The sequence below is a fragment of the Pomacea canaliculata genome, linkage group LG8 (assembly GCF_003073045.1).
Source record: "Pomacea canaliculata isolate SZHN2017 linkage group LG8, ASM307304v1, whole genome shotgun sequence".
Lineage (NCBI taxonomy): Eukaryota > Metazoa > Mollusca > Gastropoda > Architaenioglossa > Ampullariidae > Pomacea > Pomacea canaliculata.
This window is the reverse complement of record NC_037597.1, coordinates 19259906-19278137: the sequence shown is the minus strand read 5'-3', so window position 1 is coordinate 19278137 and position 18232 is coordinate 19259906. Positions and strand designations below refer to the sequence as shown.

Here is an 18232-nt window from a genome sequence, read left to right as displayed (position 1 = left end):
TTTTAACTCGTAAAATTCAAGCTATTTACACTCTTCTACTTGCCATTCAACTATGAAAGCGAAATAAAAAATAAATAATAATAATTTTTAAAAAAAGATACCCTTGTCACATGATCATCTGAGCCAAAATGTCTTCCGAGAAGTTCGAGTCCATCGAAGATGATCTTCGTTCAGTGCTAAAAGATATTAAATCAAAGGAAGAAAAATTGACTGGGTACACTGGAGGTAAGAAAATAGCTTGTACATCAATGCAAGGCATTTTATTACCTTTATGTAAATGTTTTGTTGAAAATTGCTACTTTTTTGGGGATTTGTTTCTTTATAAAGAATCGCTGTTTCCAGAGTGAATAAATCTTGTTTTGGTGAATCTTGCGGTGCATCATTTGACAGGCGTTACTTATTATGAAGGGTGTTTCAATTAAGTAAATAGACTGTTTGATGGGTGTGCTTACAACAAAACATCAAATGAAGATTTTTGTTTTGTTTTTGTTTTTTGTTTGTTTTTTTGCCGCAATGCATGAAGTTGAATGTTTGGAAAAATTTCGCCTATGAACATAATATAACAAAATCAGTAGAAGTAATGATTTGTGTAGTAACAGCGCTAGAGAATTTATTTTATCTTTTATTCTATTTCTAACATTATTGGAAATAGGTCATTTCTTACCCAACTAGGGGAGTTAAATGTCGTGGGGCAATGCAGTCTACTTAACAAAGTCTGCTCTGATTGAGTCGGTATTGAGCTTTGAAAAGATGATTTGGCATTATGACATCATCCCGTTACCCACTGCAGTTACTAGCTGCATTGTACGTGTGCTTTTTAAAATAAATGTGCCTATTTATAAACTTTGCAATAATCTAGCAAGGTTTTATTTTAATTGATTGCCCTGCAATTTGCAGAAGAGAAGAAAAATGCTGTGCGGCAAATTGAGAGAAGGCTTGAAGAGGCTGCTCTTCTTGTAAGTTTTGACAAATTAGCAAAATCTAATCTTCATATTGGACACCATCACCACCATTTTCTCCAACCCCACCACTATACTGACCTACAAACATCATTAATTTCTACATAGGCTGGAACATTTGCAGGAAGTAGAACAGTGTTGGAAGTAACCAAAATATTTTAAATAATTACTATATTTAAAACTGTTTAAGTTAATTACAAAAATCTGTTCTCATTATTAGTCTTAAACATAGTCTGATTTTAGTAAAAATTTGTTGCTTTTTTTTAAATCCAAAGCTTCAAGAAATGGAAACTGAGGCAAAAGTTGCTCCAGTAAACTATCGAACACACCTGATGGGTAAACTTCGCCAATACCAGTCAGATATAGAGCAGATTTCGCGCAGTGTGGTAAGGAATATATTTCTGTTGTTTCATTTTTTATTTTATAAGATGTATTATGAAACAATATTTTTTTAAAAATAACATTCTCCTGATTTTTTTTTTTTTTTGTTTACTTTTTCCCTTCAAAGAAAAGTGTGTCATAGTATTTGTCTTCACACAAGAATATTTAGCAGAGGGTGAGCAATTGTCACCAGTCAGAGCTAGTGTTGCAAAAATAGATGGTTGTAAAATAGAAAAGAGAAGAAATGTTTACTGCACAGACTGCTTTTCAGTACCTTGTTTTCATATGCTGACATTCACATGAAGAAGTTACTGGTTAAATGAATAGCAGGCTGCATACTCAAGGGGGTGAAAGCTAAACCTCCAGCTGCTTCATGTTTAAAAATGTAAAGATCCTCATAGCCTACTTGCCTAGAGGTATTTCACATTAACATCATGAGTCTAGGTGTACACATGCATACACACACAGAACTGTGTATGCAACTTTTGCAAAACAGACAGGAAGAAATATTGTAAATGACAGTAGATTCTTGATTTGGAGGGGTCAGTAGTGTCATATATGTTAAGAATAATAAAGTCATACAAACTCTTAATCTGAATTCAAAATATAACTTTTTCAATTAGAAGATGTTAAAATGATTTTGTTACTTATTGACAGAAGCGTGAAGGTGCATCAGGTTTGAGAGGTGCTGACAACTATGGATTTAACAGAGAAGAGGTATAGAAAATGATATTTATATTAGCAAATTATTCCTTATAAATTTTTGTTTCCACTGTATGTGAGTGTGTTTAGTGAGGGAGAGGGCTTGGGGTGAATGATAATAAATGTTTATTTGTATAGTACCCAACCACAACATTAGTTCCATACTCTGAAAGTAAACATAAACAATATGAGTGGTAGAAATGAAATTACAATAATGAACTGCTAATTTTTTAATTTCAGTTTATTTTTTTTAATGTTATGCTCATTATGAGGATGCAACTGACTATGGGCATGTTCATATTGTATGGAAGCATTTGGGAATCACATATAAGCTGGTTACTCATTCAAAATGTTTATGCCATAGGTGCACTGGCAACATAAAAATTTCTTATTTTCTCTGTTTTGTCTAGCATTACTCAAAGGTTATATGGTAGAATGTCTTGAGGAGACATCATTTATGGTCAGAAATCAATTAAAGGAATCAGAATGTCCATTTAAATTTATCTGATCATTTAGATTGCTGCACTAATTACTCATTTTCTTTCACGTATATTAAATTGGCAGATAACAGAAACAATCAATGCTCTATACACACAGTCTAGCGTTTTAGAGCTGGACATCACTCTTGAGTGGCTCTTATACGATTTATTAAAAATATTCATGTTCAATAATAGATGTATAATTTTCTGGGGTTTTTTGTGTTTTAGAAGCTGGATGCATCAAATCGAGGTAAGCTGTTGCAAGGGCACCAGTCTTTGCAGCGTACATCAGAAAGCATAGCTCGGTCCCATCAGATTGCTGCAGAAACAGATGAGATTGCTACAGAAATTATTGACGAGCTTGGCCAGCAGAGGGAGACACTTCTGAGAACTAAAGACAAGGTTGGCATTTATGGCAAACATTAGGATCTTAAAAACAAGTGATAAAAATGATTAATAAAACTGGCTGCAATAGTTGTGCTGTCATGTTTCAGATCCTGTCAAACTGTCGATGAATGGTAAGTTTAAAATTAATTTAAAGTGTCACCCAAGAATGATGGGATTGGCTGCATCTAGAAAAAAATCCAAGATATGTACAACTTCTTTAAAATTCATAGTCACAGTTACAGCCCTTTTTTCAAATATGTGAAGACTATATCATGGACATTCTAGTGACCAGTGAGAAAAATTGGAAGTTCTTGTTTGTGACAGAAACTTGAAATGATAAAAAGAGTTATGTAAAAGAAATATCTATATTTCTTATGGAAATCCAAATCACATACAGTTTAATGATGCGTAATCTCCACGCATCCTTTAAGTAATTTTTTTTAATTTGTGTTGTAGCTGGTGGAAACTGATTCAAATTTGAGTCGAAGTCGAGTTATTTTGAAAACTATGGCAAGAAGGTGAGCAGCAGTAGAATTGAAAGACTAGAGCATGTTGCCCCAAAAAAAAGTTTATGTATTAAGGTAAACTATAAGAAAATGGTGGGAAATGCCTGAAGATAAGATACTACTTTATTATTCCAGAGGGCATATAGTAACAGGTCTATAAGGAACCAAAGGCTAGAATCAGCAATAATGAAAATAACCATAATACATATCTGCCACATCAGACCTTAATACAATTACAACTCAGACCTGCATGCTCCTTAAGAATGTGAGAATGCACTTTACAGATTTTTGCATTTCCTATTATTATGTCACAATTCATTGAAGTACAGTAGATTTCAAAAGTCACAGAGCCAGAATGACAAAGGACAACCTCATTCTGTTGGTCCTGTTTGCAGGCATGCAGAATCAGCAAATGGAACTCTCCCAATAGGACATGCATATTATCACAGTGTTTGCTTGGAAGTCACTGTAGGTCATCAGTAACTTTTGAGCAGCTTTATACAACATGATTCAAGCTGTTCTTTGTGCAATAAGCTAGTTTCCTAGCATTCATTTCTCAGTATGAACACTGTTTTTTTCAAACTTCTTTAAGGACTCATGTACAGGTATTTTGTGGGATGGATTTTAGTGTGGCAAAAACATGTTCGAAGTTATTAAGTGAAGAAATGGTGGAAGAGGCATAAGCATTTTTTTTAACTTTCTGTGTGACAGGGTTATGACTAACAAGCTGATCCTGGCAGTGATTATTCTGGTGGAGCTTGCAATTCTGGGTGGACTGGTTTACTGGAAGTTCTTCTCTTGAAAGACTCGCATCAAACTCTGGTGAAGCCATGATACAAAACTGCAAAGTGGACTCTTGTCACAGACTTGCTTCTCAGCCATAATGGTAGCAAACAAAAATTCCTAGTGGAAGTAAAATCTCTTGGAATAGGATTCCTTATTGCCTTTTAGATCTTTCACCTGCGAATGTGAACGTCTTCATAGTTACAGTTGAGTTGTGTCAATATGTTGGTATTGAGTTAGAATGAATTAGAAAAAGAAGTCAGCTAATAAGTTGATTTACAGCAGTTTGCTGGGTTTTTTTTTCCAAACCTAGAAAGCATACCAGTGTCGCAATATCATCATTGCCTCAACAAGTTGTTAGACAGTATTTCACAGTTTTGTTTTTGACATTTTGGTAAATATTGGGATGTTTCACTGTCATTACTATGTGCCCTTTGTTAGAGGACACAACTTTTGCTCAAATTTGAGTGCTAGTGAAACTGAACTTTTAGAAATTAAAAATAATTAAATTACCTAAGCTTGGTCTGTTTCTGGTTAGTTTATCAAGGGAAAGGTAATTTGTGTGTAAGTGTAACTTTATATATATAGATGCAGTAGTTGCAATTTATGTTTGCAATATTCCACAATGGCTGTAGTTGTGATGTGTCTGTAACATTCCATTATGGAAAAGTGTTACTTGTGACTTGTAGTTTTAATCTGTGTGCTTCTCAACAATCTGTGATGGTGCATGCATGTGTGTATGTGTGTGTGCATGCATTCGTTTATGTGTAAGCCTGTGTATATGCGGGCCATGAGAAACAAGTTTTTCATGGATGAATGAATAACAACAATATGAAGTTGCAACCTGATAGCAAGAACTGAAGATTTATTTTTGTCAGCATGTACAAATATATTTATTGTAAAATCATTTCAAAGTCATTTGTTGTGTTTTTTTAATTGAGCATGTATGACCAATGCAATGTGTTCACTATTCAGCTTTGTAAATATGCACAAACTTACCACTGAAGAAAACCCATGAAAATTGCTATAAAAATGATTGGCAGTCTTCTGCATGAAATGTTATTCCATAAACCAGAACACCATGTAGGTATGGCTAAGGGCACTGATTTATTTGAAGCAGAAAAATTATGATAAATCGGTACAGAAAATGCCTGAACGGAAAAGTAAACTATGTAAAGCAACTAAACATAAAAAGAGTTTTCAGGAATTGTTTTGGGAGCAGTATCCTCAAACTAAGTTACAAAAGGATAGCATGGGGCAACGTCAGTGCTGAGGGAGGGGAAGGGTGTTTCTCCACTGCGCCAAGTTACGACAGGATAACAAGGACCACCTATATCATAATATCATGGAACGCGTTTCCCCCACCTGTGACAACCCGGCCAAAACCTGGGAGTCAGTTTTGAAAAATTTAATGACAATTGACTGTCATGGAGGTCACATCAACACAGTGGCAGTGAATTGCTCGAAGCAGGAGGCAGGGTTGTAAACAAGAAATGAGAGAATCAAGTCCGCACTTGTCAACTCACATAGATTCGGTATCTAAAGCAGTGAATGTTGCAAGGAAAATGGACCGTGGGTAGAGCAGAAAGTGTTGAACACCTGCAGTGTAGTGATGATTTAAATCAGCAAACACAAAATTTGATGGCGTAGATATGGCTTGGAGACAGATGATGAACACAACAATGCAGTACAGACTCAGGAAAACAGTCCAGAACAGTCGCAGGCGAACGAAACTAAAAGCACAGATTAACAGTAGTCAGATCACGGAGATTTGTGACTATCACTTTTATTTCTTTTTCCAATAAATTTCACAGGAATGAAACTTGACTTATTCTGCACACAGCTACTTTAAAAGGTTCTTGATCAGAATTTGGGAGAAAATATCACAAACTGTGGAATGCCACTGGGCAAAGATAATACAAAACTCTGATACATTTCAACATATTTTCTAGTACTATATGTCCCACACAAATAAAATTACCTCCCCTGAAATTCAGTTTATCTTTTATTGCTCTTGTTATCAATGATAGTCCAAACTGTACATCACTGCAAACATTTCAATGTAATCTATGCCAAAAAATCATTTCCTTGGCTAACCATATTTCAATCCTTGATCTCAATAAGTTCACAAAAAAGCATGTTACAGAACTACATAGAAACAGAACTGAACTTCACAGAAATTATAATAAATGTCTTGTGCATAGTACTCAAATACATACTGACTAAATTTGTAAATTTACTAAAATAGGCACTGTCTCACAATTATCCTTGAGTGATTTTAGAAACCAGATATTCATTATTGCCCTACAGAAACAAACAAAAAAAACCCAATTGTGAAACACAAACTCTAAAGGGCAGGCATCACCAAGCTCAAAATATTAATAAATTATTTGTTAAATTTTAAAATATTAATGAACATTAATAATTTCTACTGTAAACAATGGGATGTTTTGTTAAATCAAGGCTCAAATACTATAATATGTAGTCAGTAAAGAATGTTCCATTCACTGTTTAAAACAGATTTTGCAGGTACCTGAAGGTAATGCTTATCATATATCCAAATTTATCATATATCTAACAACAAGAGTGGGGTGGGCTAAGGGATTATAGTAATATAAAACTAGATTTGTCTACACAGTGTAAGACTAACGTTGAATATAAAATAATATAAATGCACATTGCAACTCAACCATCTGAATGGATGTAAAAAAAAAAAATTTGTTACCAACAGATCACAAAGAGAAATTCCTTCAATTTATCATATCTTTTTTTCTAAAAATCTGCAACTTGTATCAATGTCTGATGTATGCTCTAATAAGTCAATTGACTTAGTCAATATGCACCAACCGGAGTAACGAGAAATCAGTGGAATATTATATTCTCACCACTGTTGCAACAAGGCTTTATGTGTATAGCTAACATTTGAATTACTTGACAACAGTAGTGATAGTAGGTAAGCACTGAACAACTCTCTGGATATCAGTTTAAGACCATCTTGAAAATATATCTGTTAAAAAAAATCAAATCAATCACACCCAATAAATAAACAACAATTTTGCACATCATGTAGCTGTTTACCTCCAAGAGTTATTTACGGGTAGAACAGCAGTGAGTATAGAACATGATCAGTAGGTGCAGAAGCCAAAATATATCAAAGGAAATACATCAAACTCATGAACTTGTGCTGAACCCAGAACTCTAAAGGGAAAGCAGGTACAAACCGATGATGAATAGATATGATTTATACTCGAGTGTTTATGCATATAGATTTGTTATATTTTTATTGTGAGTCCACATCTTCAGGAACTTAATTGTCTCCTACAAAGATCTGTGAGGTATGGGCAGATGTTAAAATCATCAAGACTTGGATAGGCAGACAACATATATGGCCAATCAGGGCTGAGGAGAGAGGGATGACAAAAGATGATTAAAATAATGAAAAATTCTAACAAGTGCAATGTAATTAATGTAATGAATCAGCCCAGCTAATAGAAAGAAAATAGAATAAAAAGGAAATAGGGGCATATGAGCACTAAATTCAAGAGCACAGAGACAGCAAAGAAAAGAAGTGCAGATCCTTCTTGGAAATAAATTTGACAAGGACAACGAGGCTTATCAGTGAACTGGTAAAGAAATGATAAGATTGGAAATTCTTAATAGAAACCGAAAGTCATGCTTTCAGAAACAGGTTGTCACAAATGAGAAAAACCAACAACCCATTAGAACTCCACTCTCAGCATAGCCTCCCCTTACAGTCCTTGGAGATAATCTTTAAGACATTGCACAGACTTCAATATACTTATGTATAAATATCAATATGCAAACATACATTGGAAAATTTGTCAATTTAACCAGCCCCTTCCGTAGCTAAATAGTGATTGTGCATTTTGCCACCCACTGATGCTGCTGTTCATCACGCATGTACATAAGCATAAAATTGTGTGCATCCCTTCTTGGACAAATTTATGATGAGGCTATTGACCTCATCCTCAACCCACAACCCAACTTCAAATCATTTTAATGTTGCAAGAAACTAAAGGATCTATGCTTTGAAACGACAATTTATTTGCCTGTAGATGCAATAATCATAAATATGAAAGAACTCTGCACTTTGTACACATTTATCTACATTCTCCTTGCTGAGAGTAGATGCTACCATAATGTCAATACCGATGTTGCTGGCATTTGACTTTTTGTCAAATAATGGCTTTTCCTACCTATTGTACTCCAAAGAAATAAATGAAGGTGTGTCTTAACTCTGTACACACATATATACACGTAAAAGAAATCCCTGACATCGGAACCACATGGGCCCAACTAAAGGGGGCTGCCCAAAACCGGGTCCGCTGGTGAGGGGTTGTTGCAGCCCTATGTTCCTCAAAGAAGCAACAGGGAATAAACTAAACTAAAATAAATCCCATCCAAGCTATTTTCAAGGATACTCTGGGCTCAGCATGCCTGCGTAATACTGCTGATAGGTTCACTGCACTTTTTCACATTAGAATCATAAGGACTTGTGAAAAATTACATATCTTATTCTGTTCTGTGGCTGCAAAGAAAAACCCTCACCAATGAAGCATAACTAAATTGCAACAGAGAAATAAAATGTTATAACCATCAGGAATATTACCACCACCACTATAAATACCAAAAATCCTTCCTTTTCCGCTTTTTTCACAGGGATGTCTTTTTAAATAAGGAGAAAAATTCTAGTTCTTAAACATCAACATATTTTGAAGTCATCCATTATTATAATGTCTATTGCTGTTATTCTCTTGTAAAGTGCTTTGAGCTTGCCTCTGTATGGGGAAATGTGGTTTATAAATTCTATTATGTTATTATTGCTATTATTACTGGCCCAAATCTGTGTATGACACGTCCAAAGACAGACATTCTGTGACTAAATATTTTAAAGTTAAATACAAATACTATAGGTCAAGGATGTACAGTTATTTTACTTTCTTGTGTTTAAATCTTCCTTAACCCAAGTCTAAGGGTTTCTATTTTGTTGTTTTTATTTGTCTGCTCAACAACAGAGCCCACTTCACTTCTGTGCAACATGGGTACTAAAAATGCTCTACCCCAAAAGCTTGGTACTCAATGGAAAACGGCATTTTACTAACAAGTTTTCACAGATGCTAAACCAAGCAAACTTGTCAAATGCATTTACATAGCAATTTTCAGCACAAGTCATTATAACCTTTACCAATTTGTGCACAACACTGACAGTGTCCAAATTGCAGACCTGAAGGATTTACTGAAATATGCTTAATCATGATTAACATGATTAACTTTTTCTGAATATAGGGTTTTTAAAAAGTATATTTCATAAACTGCTTGTTGGGTCTTTCTGCTGAAAACTGTAATAATGTCATGTGATTCTTGGATTGATTTGGACATCTCTCAAGTTATAGCTGACATTGGGCCCAGTCAAACCTTTAACTGATGTTGGACAACTTCCATTTGGACCCAGTGGAACCTTTAACTGAAAGCTTTCAGTGGTAGAAAGCTAAAAGCCCATTTTTGCAGTCAACTTTGCTGTTATTGATATGGCTCCTTTAGGGATGATGGAAAGAGTTAATCCTGTTTCTCTGATGACATCAAGACCTTTTCCTTATTTGGTCCCAAAACCACCAATAAAATATTCTTTTGTATGTCTTTAGCACAGAACAATTTACCTTTGCATCTGAATCCACCTCTCCATCACTGGTGGATAAATCTCAGAATTATAAGATGCTTATTACATACCACTAGAGTGGACACTGGTCATCAAGTATTTAAATATCCATGAATCAAGGATCAAGACAATGATGCGATTTTGTGCAACATACAAAAGATGGAAAGAAATATTATTTTTCCAAAATCACTTAAGAGCAGTACTACAACTTACTCTTGGCTAGATTGGCCATAATAGTATCTGATTTCACAATTCTTCCTTCTTCTCACATCTGCTACACACTCGCACCGGATAATCCCAGCCGCGCATTGGCACTGCTCGTCTGCCCTGTGAACATTCGTCACAAACACCTTGTCCACAAGAACGGCAGTGATGAATAGCCAGTTTGGGACCAAACTCCTTCTCACAAATTACACAAGATGAGATCTGATCATCAGGCACCCAGTATGCTGGTCGAGCTGAATCCTTCAGTACACCTGCAAATAAAGTGATCTTATACAGCTCACATATCGAAATGTACACATCTGTTAGGCTTTGACACTATGATGCCAGACACACTCCACGAGTTAATTAGGCAGCATTTAGCAAGTAAACTAATTGCAAAAACTTGGTTTTTGTGCAGTAATCTCATTACATATAATGAGTTTAAAAAAAAATCTAGAAAAATATCCAATCTGACAACGAAACTTTTAATTTTCATGATACAGATTAACCCAATGGTTTAACTACTGGAAAGGATGCACATGGCTTCCAAAGAAATTGTTTTCAAAACAATATAGTTGATTAAACATTAACCAACTCCTACTGAAAGGTCTGTTACACCCTTATTTCTTAAATTCTTGTGGCTCTTTAGCAGCCTTGTCAGTAGACCATAGTAAAAATGTGCACAAACCGATGTTCCACAAAGAACTAAACAATTTGCATGGTTCTTCAGACAAACATGTTTATGTTGTCAAAAACAAGTTAAACTCAGTTTAATCAGAACTGAAATATATAGTTTAAATGTCAGTAAGATCTTCAATGTTTAGCTATAGTCTTCTGGCAGAAAATGGCAGAGTACTACTAACTTTTTACTAACTTTTTACTAACTTTTTACAGCCCTCTGATGCAAGACTGTATACTCTAGGAGCTGTGCAGTCTGTTAAGAAAAAGAGTCTGAATGGAGAAATAAGTGTTGCAATACCTACCCAGTGGATAATCTAAAGCAGATGCCAAGACACCAAAAGTAGAGCTGACAACTTCTCCTACTTTTCTGGCTGTCACTGGTTCTTCCACTGGTCTTGTTTCTTGCTCTACATAGTAACAATATGACTTATTACTATTCACCATAAAGATTTCTACTGCCATTTGCTGATTTCTCTAGGTACATTTGGATATGATAATGAGTAAGAGAGTTTATTACCCAGGCAAATTACATTTAAATGACTTTTTCAAGGCTGCAACATAGCAAAACACAAGGAAAAGAATCTATGAACATCAGGGACTTTTACAAAAGGAAAAAGTGTCATGCACCAAACAGATTGGTGAAATATGTTTTGTGGCTGTACACACACTCTTAATGCCAGATTTTGTGCATGTACATATGCATGCATGTATTTGTACAGTGCATTCTTATGATCTGCAATTATTTAGGTGGCATGGGAAGCAGGTCACATGACTGAAAAAACCCATCAGCTGTTAACCTCATTGTTGATCCTTCATTTTATACTCAGTCACAAAAATAATCCCTACTCCACTCTGATAACAACTGAATACAACACCAGACAGCAAATAAATCATAACATTCCTCAAAAGAAAAGGACATCAAGAGCTAGAAAAGGTTTACCATTACTGGGTGGAAGGTGTGAATCCGAAAATCAACCTTCTCACCTGCAAGGTTACCTGCAAAGCATTCATCACACACGCGCACTGGATCCTGTCCCCAACCACGCTCTGGCACTGGTTTTTTTTTAGAAGAACATTCATCACAGAAGCCATGTCCACATGCTCGGCAGTGATGCTTTTGTTCATTGGTAGTGAACACCAGTTCACAATTCCTACAATGCTGATAAAAAAAGCATATGTTCTTTCTTAAACAGATCTGAAAAAGTCACTTTATGCAAAAAGTGTCAAGATTGTAGTTTCTTTTAGACCTGTGCCCATTTTTCTACGAGCTAAACAAATGGATCACAGAGATAATAACATTTTCTCTTTTTGTATTCATAATGGCTAACATTATCATATGATTAAGGAAGACACTGAAGTTAGCCTCATAATTGTTAATATGGAAAATTGTGACCATGCTATTACATGTAACAAGATGGTGAGATTCAGGTGTCATAGGTTTGTATCTCAGCTCTGACACATCTTTCTGGATGTGATGCTGGATTACAAGACTGATTATCAGCAGTTTTCCTTAGGTACTGGTACTCCACTAATGACTCCACTCTGTATATATGACTGTGCATGTCTGTTATGTTCATGAGACCAAGAGCATTTAAGAAGATGAGATGACAAAACAAGGCTGCTCACAGTTATCTGGAAGTTTGGTATCCAGTAAGCTGGAGCTATGCGGTCAGCAGTCCACTCAGCCAGAACTTTTGTAGGTCCAGCACTCAGGCTGCCAATGGTATCAGCCATGTAATGCAAGCTGTCTAGAACTTTCCTTCCTGCATTGTGGGTACCCTGCAGCTCACGGTTACCCTGAACATAATGTCATCAACTCTATTGTTCTTTAAATTTTATCTTTCCCACAACAGGACGGAACATGGTCTAACATTGACAACAAAGTCTCTAGGTAGATGATTACAAGTTTAAAGACAGCAAACACCAACAATATTTAATATTCAATACTTGAAGCCACTTTATAATAGTTGTGGTACAATGCTGAACAAGTAATGGGTCACATAAAAAAAAAAAAAAAAAAGAAAACGTGGAACCACAACAGATATGCAGATGTCCAGAAGGTGTTGTGTTTCAAAGCTTGTTTAATGATAACTGACAGTCTGCTCAACAAGAATGACAGGTTGACAGTTACAGCAAAGGTCTTACCTGTGGCCACACATGTCTCACTTCAAACTGCACTACAGATTCTGGTTCCTGATTGCCAAACCAGTGCTCTCGACTGCGATATATGACACCACATGTTGTGCACTCAAGCACATAGCTGCAAGAAAATAAATTTACTTTTCACACTTGCAGGTTATCCTTGTTTGTCAAAAGAACAGACAAACAGAAAGTAATCTTCTTTCTTTTTTTCTGGGTGTATGCATTCTCATGTAAGTATACATATAAACATTTGCCTGAAATGCATGTCTTATTTACAACCATTATATATATGATTATCATTATCAAACCTACCCTGTATGTTTGTGTGATAATTCAAAGAACCTTTTAAAAAGACTGTTTAGATATAGGTATTATTTTAGATATTTTCACTAGTACTTGTTTATCTTGACATGAAAAAGATGTCTGGGATTCATTTCACTATCAAAGAGGGCTGAAACAAATTTTTAATAGCATCATAACTAGGAGACTGCTGTCTCTACCTACATAGTATTAAGCAGTAAGATTTATTTCAGGAGAACGTACCCTGACCAGACGTATCTGGTTAGCGCAATCCAGCTGCTGTCTGCTGATGCCGATGTCTTGGGCACTACATAGTTTTTCCTTCCATTCATTGCACATTTCTGGGGAAAAATGTTAAGACTTGAAAACCAACGTCAGTCTTTGAAAATTCTAACTGGTACTTGTATGAGAAAGACTAAGAGTGCCAGCATACATAATTAAAAGGGATAGCTATATTTGGGATGCTAATGTTTCATGTTATTTAATGAATTGTGATGTTTTATATAAAGCGATATTCTAATGTTACTGACAGTAGAAACGAAAAATTTCTTGAAAAAGCTCAATACAGATGTATCATAAATATGCAAACACAAGATCCTTGTTTCAGTAAAGACTCAACTTTTCCAAATCTGTGAAGAGCTGGCGAGAATTGTGAATGACCAACCTGCTGTCTAACTTTATACTCTTAAGATTTACTTTTCAACCATCTTTCAAGCAAAGCTTAGATTCCATAAGTGCTCAACATTACTTAAGACTTCATTTCCTAACGGGATAAATTAATGAAGAAATAGTTCAGCTGAGCTCAGTTCAGTGAATGTCTGAATCTAGAGCTGGCATCTGCATTTCAAAACTAGGGCAGAGGTAATGAAAATATAATCTGAAAACAGTTAAAGAAAAATTGCTGTTCGTTAGAAATTGTTCTAAGAAGTTTTGTTCTGATAGAACAGTGGAAGGGAATGATATCAGTAAAGATGAAAAGCAAAACTCACCTTGCAGAAACTGACCCTGTTACCAAGCTGATTGTGAAACTGGCATTGGACATCCCGGCCAGCATCATGGGGTTCACGCTCTGTGTCATGGTTCATGGTTCGAGTGCACTTAGATCTAAGTTAAGAAGTGCCAAAAACAATCGATGCTTTTACAATCACATACTTGAATGACAAAGCATTCTTGGTCATATCTTGTATCTCACACCTTAAAAAAAAAATCATTTACAACAACTTGAATGGCCATAGGGAGCTACACTCATCTGTGCATGCACAATTTCCTTTCAATCACTAAGGCTGTTCAAAACCATCATGTATGAAGTTGATTCTTGATGACAATTATTAGAGATGGTGTATGACTGTTAACATTTTGACTGCCAAAAATTTGATCTTGAGTTTGACACAGCTGTTCACTGACTGTATTTCCCAGACCAATCCCTCCTGATTACATTGTTTTTCTTGGTTATATATTCTTATCTGGCCTGAATAATATTCTTTATTCTTATAAATTACAAAACACTAAGGGGGCTCATGCTCTCTGTCAGAAATTTTCCATAGGTTACTAATGATGACCCACTCACAGTAGGCCAAACAAACCAGCACAACTTTCACTCCATGTGGCTTTGGCAAACTCACCGACATGAAATGCACAATGCAGTGCAGGTGAAATATTTTTCAGGAAAAGTATTCAGCTGTATTGTCTCTATCTCACCACTGAACTTTTCATTTAAAGCCTGGAACAAAAGAATGGACATAACAAATGAATAGACTATCTTATATTTTATCATAGAACACACCAACTGGATAAGTTTAACTTGAATGAAAAATGCAATAGTATATTATTTGCAAATGATATAACATACATTCCATGTAAGAGACCAAAAAGTTGCTTTCAGAGAGCTTAACTTTCAATCCTTTTGTCACTCCATCAATCTTAAAGTGTCTGAAAAGCAAAAAATGCACCAATCTTACGTTTCAAAAGCCCAAGGGAACAAGTCCAGCAGGATCTCACCTTTAATGACTGAAACATAACAGCAGGACTTCGAGCAGCTCGAACAGAATTATCACGAAGTTTGGTCAAAAGAAATTTGCGAAAGATGCTGAAGTCTGTAGGAGGTGTCACTGTCTTTGTACCTATGTAGCAAAGATCTGTGAAAGCATCCACTGGGTAGTTCTTTTTGGCAAACAAATCTCGCAGGACGGCATCAGCCCTTCTGTCTGCAACAGTGACAGATCTCTGTCAAAAGAGATGCTAATCACAACTGATCACAACCAAGGTAACCTGTGTTCTTCACTGTTATAAACTCAATGCATCCTTATGCTTCTTATATGCTTCTTTTATAAGTGAAAACACAGCTCTTTAAGCTCTATCTCCGAAGTCCTTTTGTGCTATGCTAAATCTATTGAGATAATTTTTAATGGTAGGTAATGGAAGTCAGAGACAATTTCAAAAATTCCCCTACTGTAGTAAAATACTTGTTGCTTTTGAATTCCTTTCAACAAAACAAAAATTTTAGGCAATGAGGCTTTTTCTTAATGTCATTAATAATGCTATAATGGTTTGAAAACATTGCATTTTTGCATTCACTTAAGAATTTGGAAGATCTCTATACTTCGTGTGTTGCCAAATTGGTTATTTTTCCCTTGTGCTTACTGCTCTAATTTATATGAAAAGAAATGTAATGCCTAAGGTATATTTTCAGACTAGGCAGGGTATCATCAGACAGCTTCCATATGTCATTCAGTTATTTTTTGCTGCTACTGCAGCAATTTACTAGGTTTTAATCTTTACAAACCAGTCGATCAACTTGGACATGCAACTTGACAAGTACTGAAATTACCTGAGTAAATATACATACATTGTGAAGCTGTACTGTGCCAGAAGAGGGGAGAAAAAAGTGAGTGTATGATTGAGAGCTAGGTTGATGGTAGGGGAAAGAAAAATGTTACGATGAAATAAAAATAAAATTTACACCATCATCTATTTTTTTTCCCCTATGTTAGTTATTTTCTAACACAATGACATTATAAGGATACATTATATTCTTTCTCTGATAACATCATGGCTTACTTTTCTCTCCCCGCAATGGTTCTGTGTGTGTAGTCTCTTGAAAAACAATCAGGATGGGTCCCAAGTTTGACTCCTTGATTCTGAAACGCTGTGAGGCAGCATGCAGTTCTTGTGAAAAATGTTTTTTGTAAGCCTTGGAAGCATTGCTCAAGAAGACAAACATGTCTCCATGGAGTCTCTCTGCCCTTGTACGAAATACTACCACATCAGAAGTGGCTAGAACTTTTAGTAGCAATCGTGTGCGTCTGTTGTCATTGTCTGAGGAGCCTAGAAGACCTTCGGTGTCAACAACAATGACATTGTTCTGACTGTCAAATGCAACCCATACTCCAATTGTACAAGAATCCTGGCAAGAAGAGGTCTTAAAAACTTCCTGTCCATTGAAAAATGTATGATTTAGAGTATGTGATTTCCCATCTCCTGTGTTGCCAAATATAGATACCACTTTCACTTGTGCTTCCTTCTGGCAGCCTAACCTCTCAAAAAACTCTGATTCATCTTGGACCTGTATGACACATGCACAGATTATCCATCCATTTCCATCACTGGATTCTTAAAAACTGAAATAATGTGATTTTGCTATTTTGAAAACCATGAAGTCCCCATTTATATGTGTACTTTCCCTCTATATATCTATTATACATACATATTTTTCAAATCACAAACCATTTTGACCTGCATACATTTTTTAAAATGCATATTTATGAAATGTTACAGCACTATCCAGGCTTTAAATCACTATGATGGTGTCAGATATTTGATACCTCTCTTCTCTCATTGTAGAATGTATAAAAATGTAAAATGTTGGTCACAATATTTTACAGTCTATATTTTAACTGCCTTGGTGTTAACCCTGAGTGCTACTCAGGCATGAAATTTTAAGTAAAAATGATATCCATGGGGTAACCTGATTTGATCCCAGATGCAACATTAAGCATGAGTACTGATCAGAGTTAACCCCTTTAACATAAAGTTTGAAGCCCAAGTAGTGATCATGGTTTTCACCAAGAAGGTTAACTCATGAGAAAGGCCTGAGAAATCAGAAACACTTGATAAAAGCAAACATACACAAGCTTCTAAGTGACCCAAAACTGACAATAAGGGAAGCTGACCTGTATTCGCTCAGTTTCATTCATGAGCAGAAAGCTGCAGACCCCAGGTACAAGCCTCCTGGGGCTGGATTCATCGTTAATGTCTTCATCCAAACAAGCATCGCTGAGATCTCTGGCTAGCTGATCTACATGGTCAGGTCCAAGAAGATCTGGCATACTTTGGTTACTGTTATCTGAATGAGCGCTAGAGAAAGACATTTCGCCGACTGGTTCCAGAACCGCCGCCTGCGCTGCTTGAGGAAATGAATAGTAGGTCAACGTGTCATCAAAACAACTTAATGGAGAAGTCGGCTTAATATTTGTTACTCCTTGCGAAGAACAAGGTAAGACGTATTTCTCGCGTTCCCTTCTTTCGTGGTGGGCAAGAGAAATGTTGGTATGCAACTTACGATTTTTCTGGGTGTTGTGGTACTCCGAGTAGCAGTCGTAGCAAAAAGAAATTGAACAGTTTTCACACCAAACATCACCATAGTTTCTGTTTGTACATTTAATACCAACTTTGTCTGCCTGGCAAAGCTGAATAGGCGACGGCGGTTCAATAATGCGTCTATCGTGAAAATCGAAAGCAAATTTCCTCGAGTGAATGTCCTTTTCACACTCCTGACACTGGGCTGACTTACAATCCTGGCAATAATACACTGCTTCTGAGTGGAGTTCTGGGCAACACAATTTTTCCTCACAATATCGCCTAGAAGATCTACATCTTTGGCGTTTCACAGGCTGGGGTCGCATCATTTGGAATGATCATCATTATTCTTACGCAACTGATAAAATAATTTTCACAATAACAAACACTACTTCGGGCAGACCCGAACAGTCATTCTCAGATGAACAACAACATTCAGAAGTGTGTTCGGAGATG

At 36.0% G+C, this 18232-nt stretch overlaps 2 protein-coding genes across 3 annotated transcripts; one reads left to right on the top strand and one right to left on the bottom strand.

Annotated features, from left to right (window-relative positions):
• The first annotated feature begins 104 nt into the window (after positions 1-104).
• LOC112570255 (vesicle transport through interaction with t-SNAREs homolog 1B-like) lies at positions 105-5104 on the top strand. Its single transcript, XM_025248632.1, has 7 exons — positions 105-225; positions 898-956; positions 1235-1345; positions 1998-2057; positions 2750-2923; positions 3365-3426; positions 4126-5104. Exons 1-7 carry the CDS (start codon positions 129-131, stop codon positions 4214-4216), a joined length of 654 nt encoding a protein of 217 aa, XP_025104417.1. The 5' UTR covers positions 105-128; the 3' UTR covers positions 4217-5104.
• An 857-nt stretch (positions 5105-5961) lies between these two features.
• On the bottom strand, positions 5962-18207 carry LOC112570254 (zinc finger FYVE domain-containing protein 1-like). Of its 2 annotated transcripts, none has more exons than XM_025248630.1 (11): positions 17371-18207; positions 16259-16763; positions 15200-15405; positions 14824-14921; positions 14191-14305; positions 13445-13542; positions 12905-13019; positions 12386-12556; positions 11744-11918; positions 11062-11166; positions 5962-10350 (listed from the first exon to the last, which is right to left on the bottom strand). In XM_025248630.1, exons 1-11 carry the CDS (start codon positions 18103-18105, stop codon positions 10121-10123), a joined length of 2553 nt encoding a protein of 850 aa, XP_025104415.1. In that variant the 5' UTR covers positions 18106-18207; the 3' UTR covers positions 5962-10120. The 2 variants fall into 2 exon arrangements, with proteins under 2 accessions (XP_025104415.1, XP_025104416.1); XM_025248631.1 differs by having other exon boundaries at positions 11756-11918.
• Between the last annotated feature and the right edge of the window lie 25 nt (positions 18208-18232).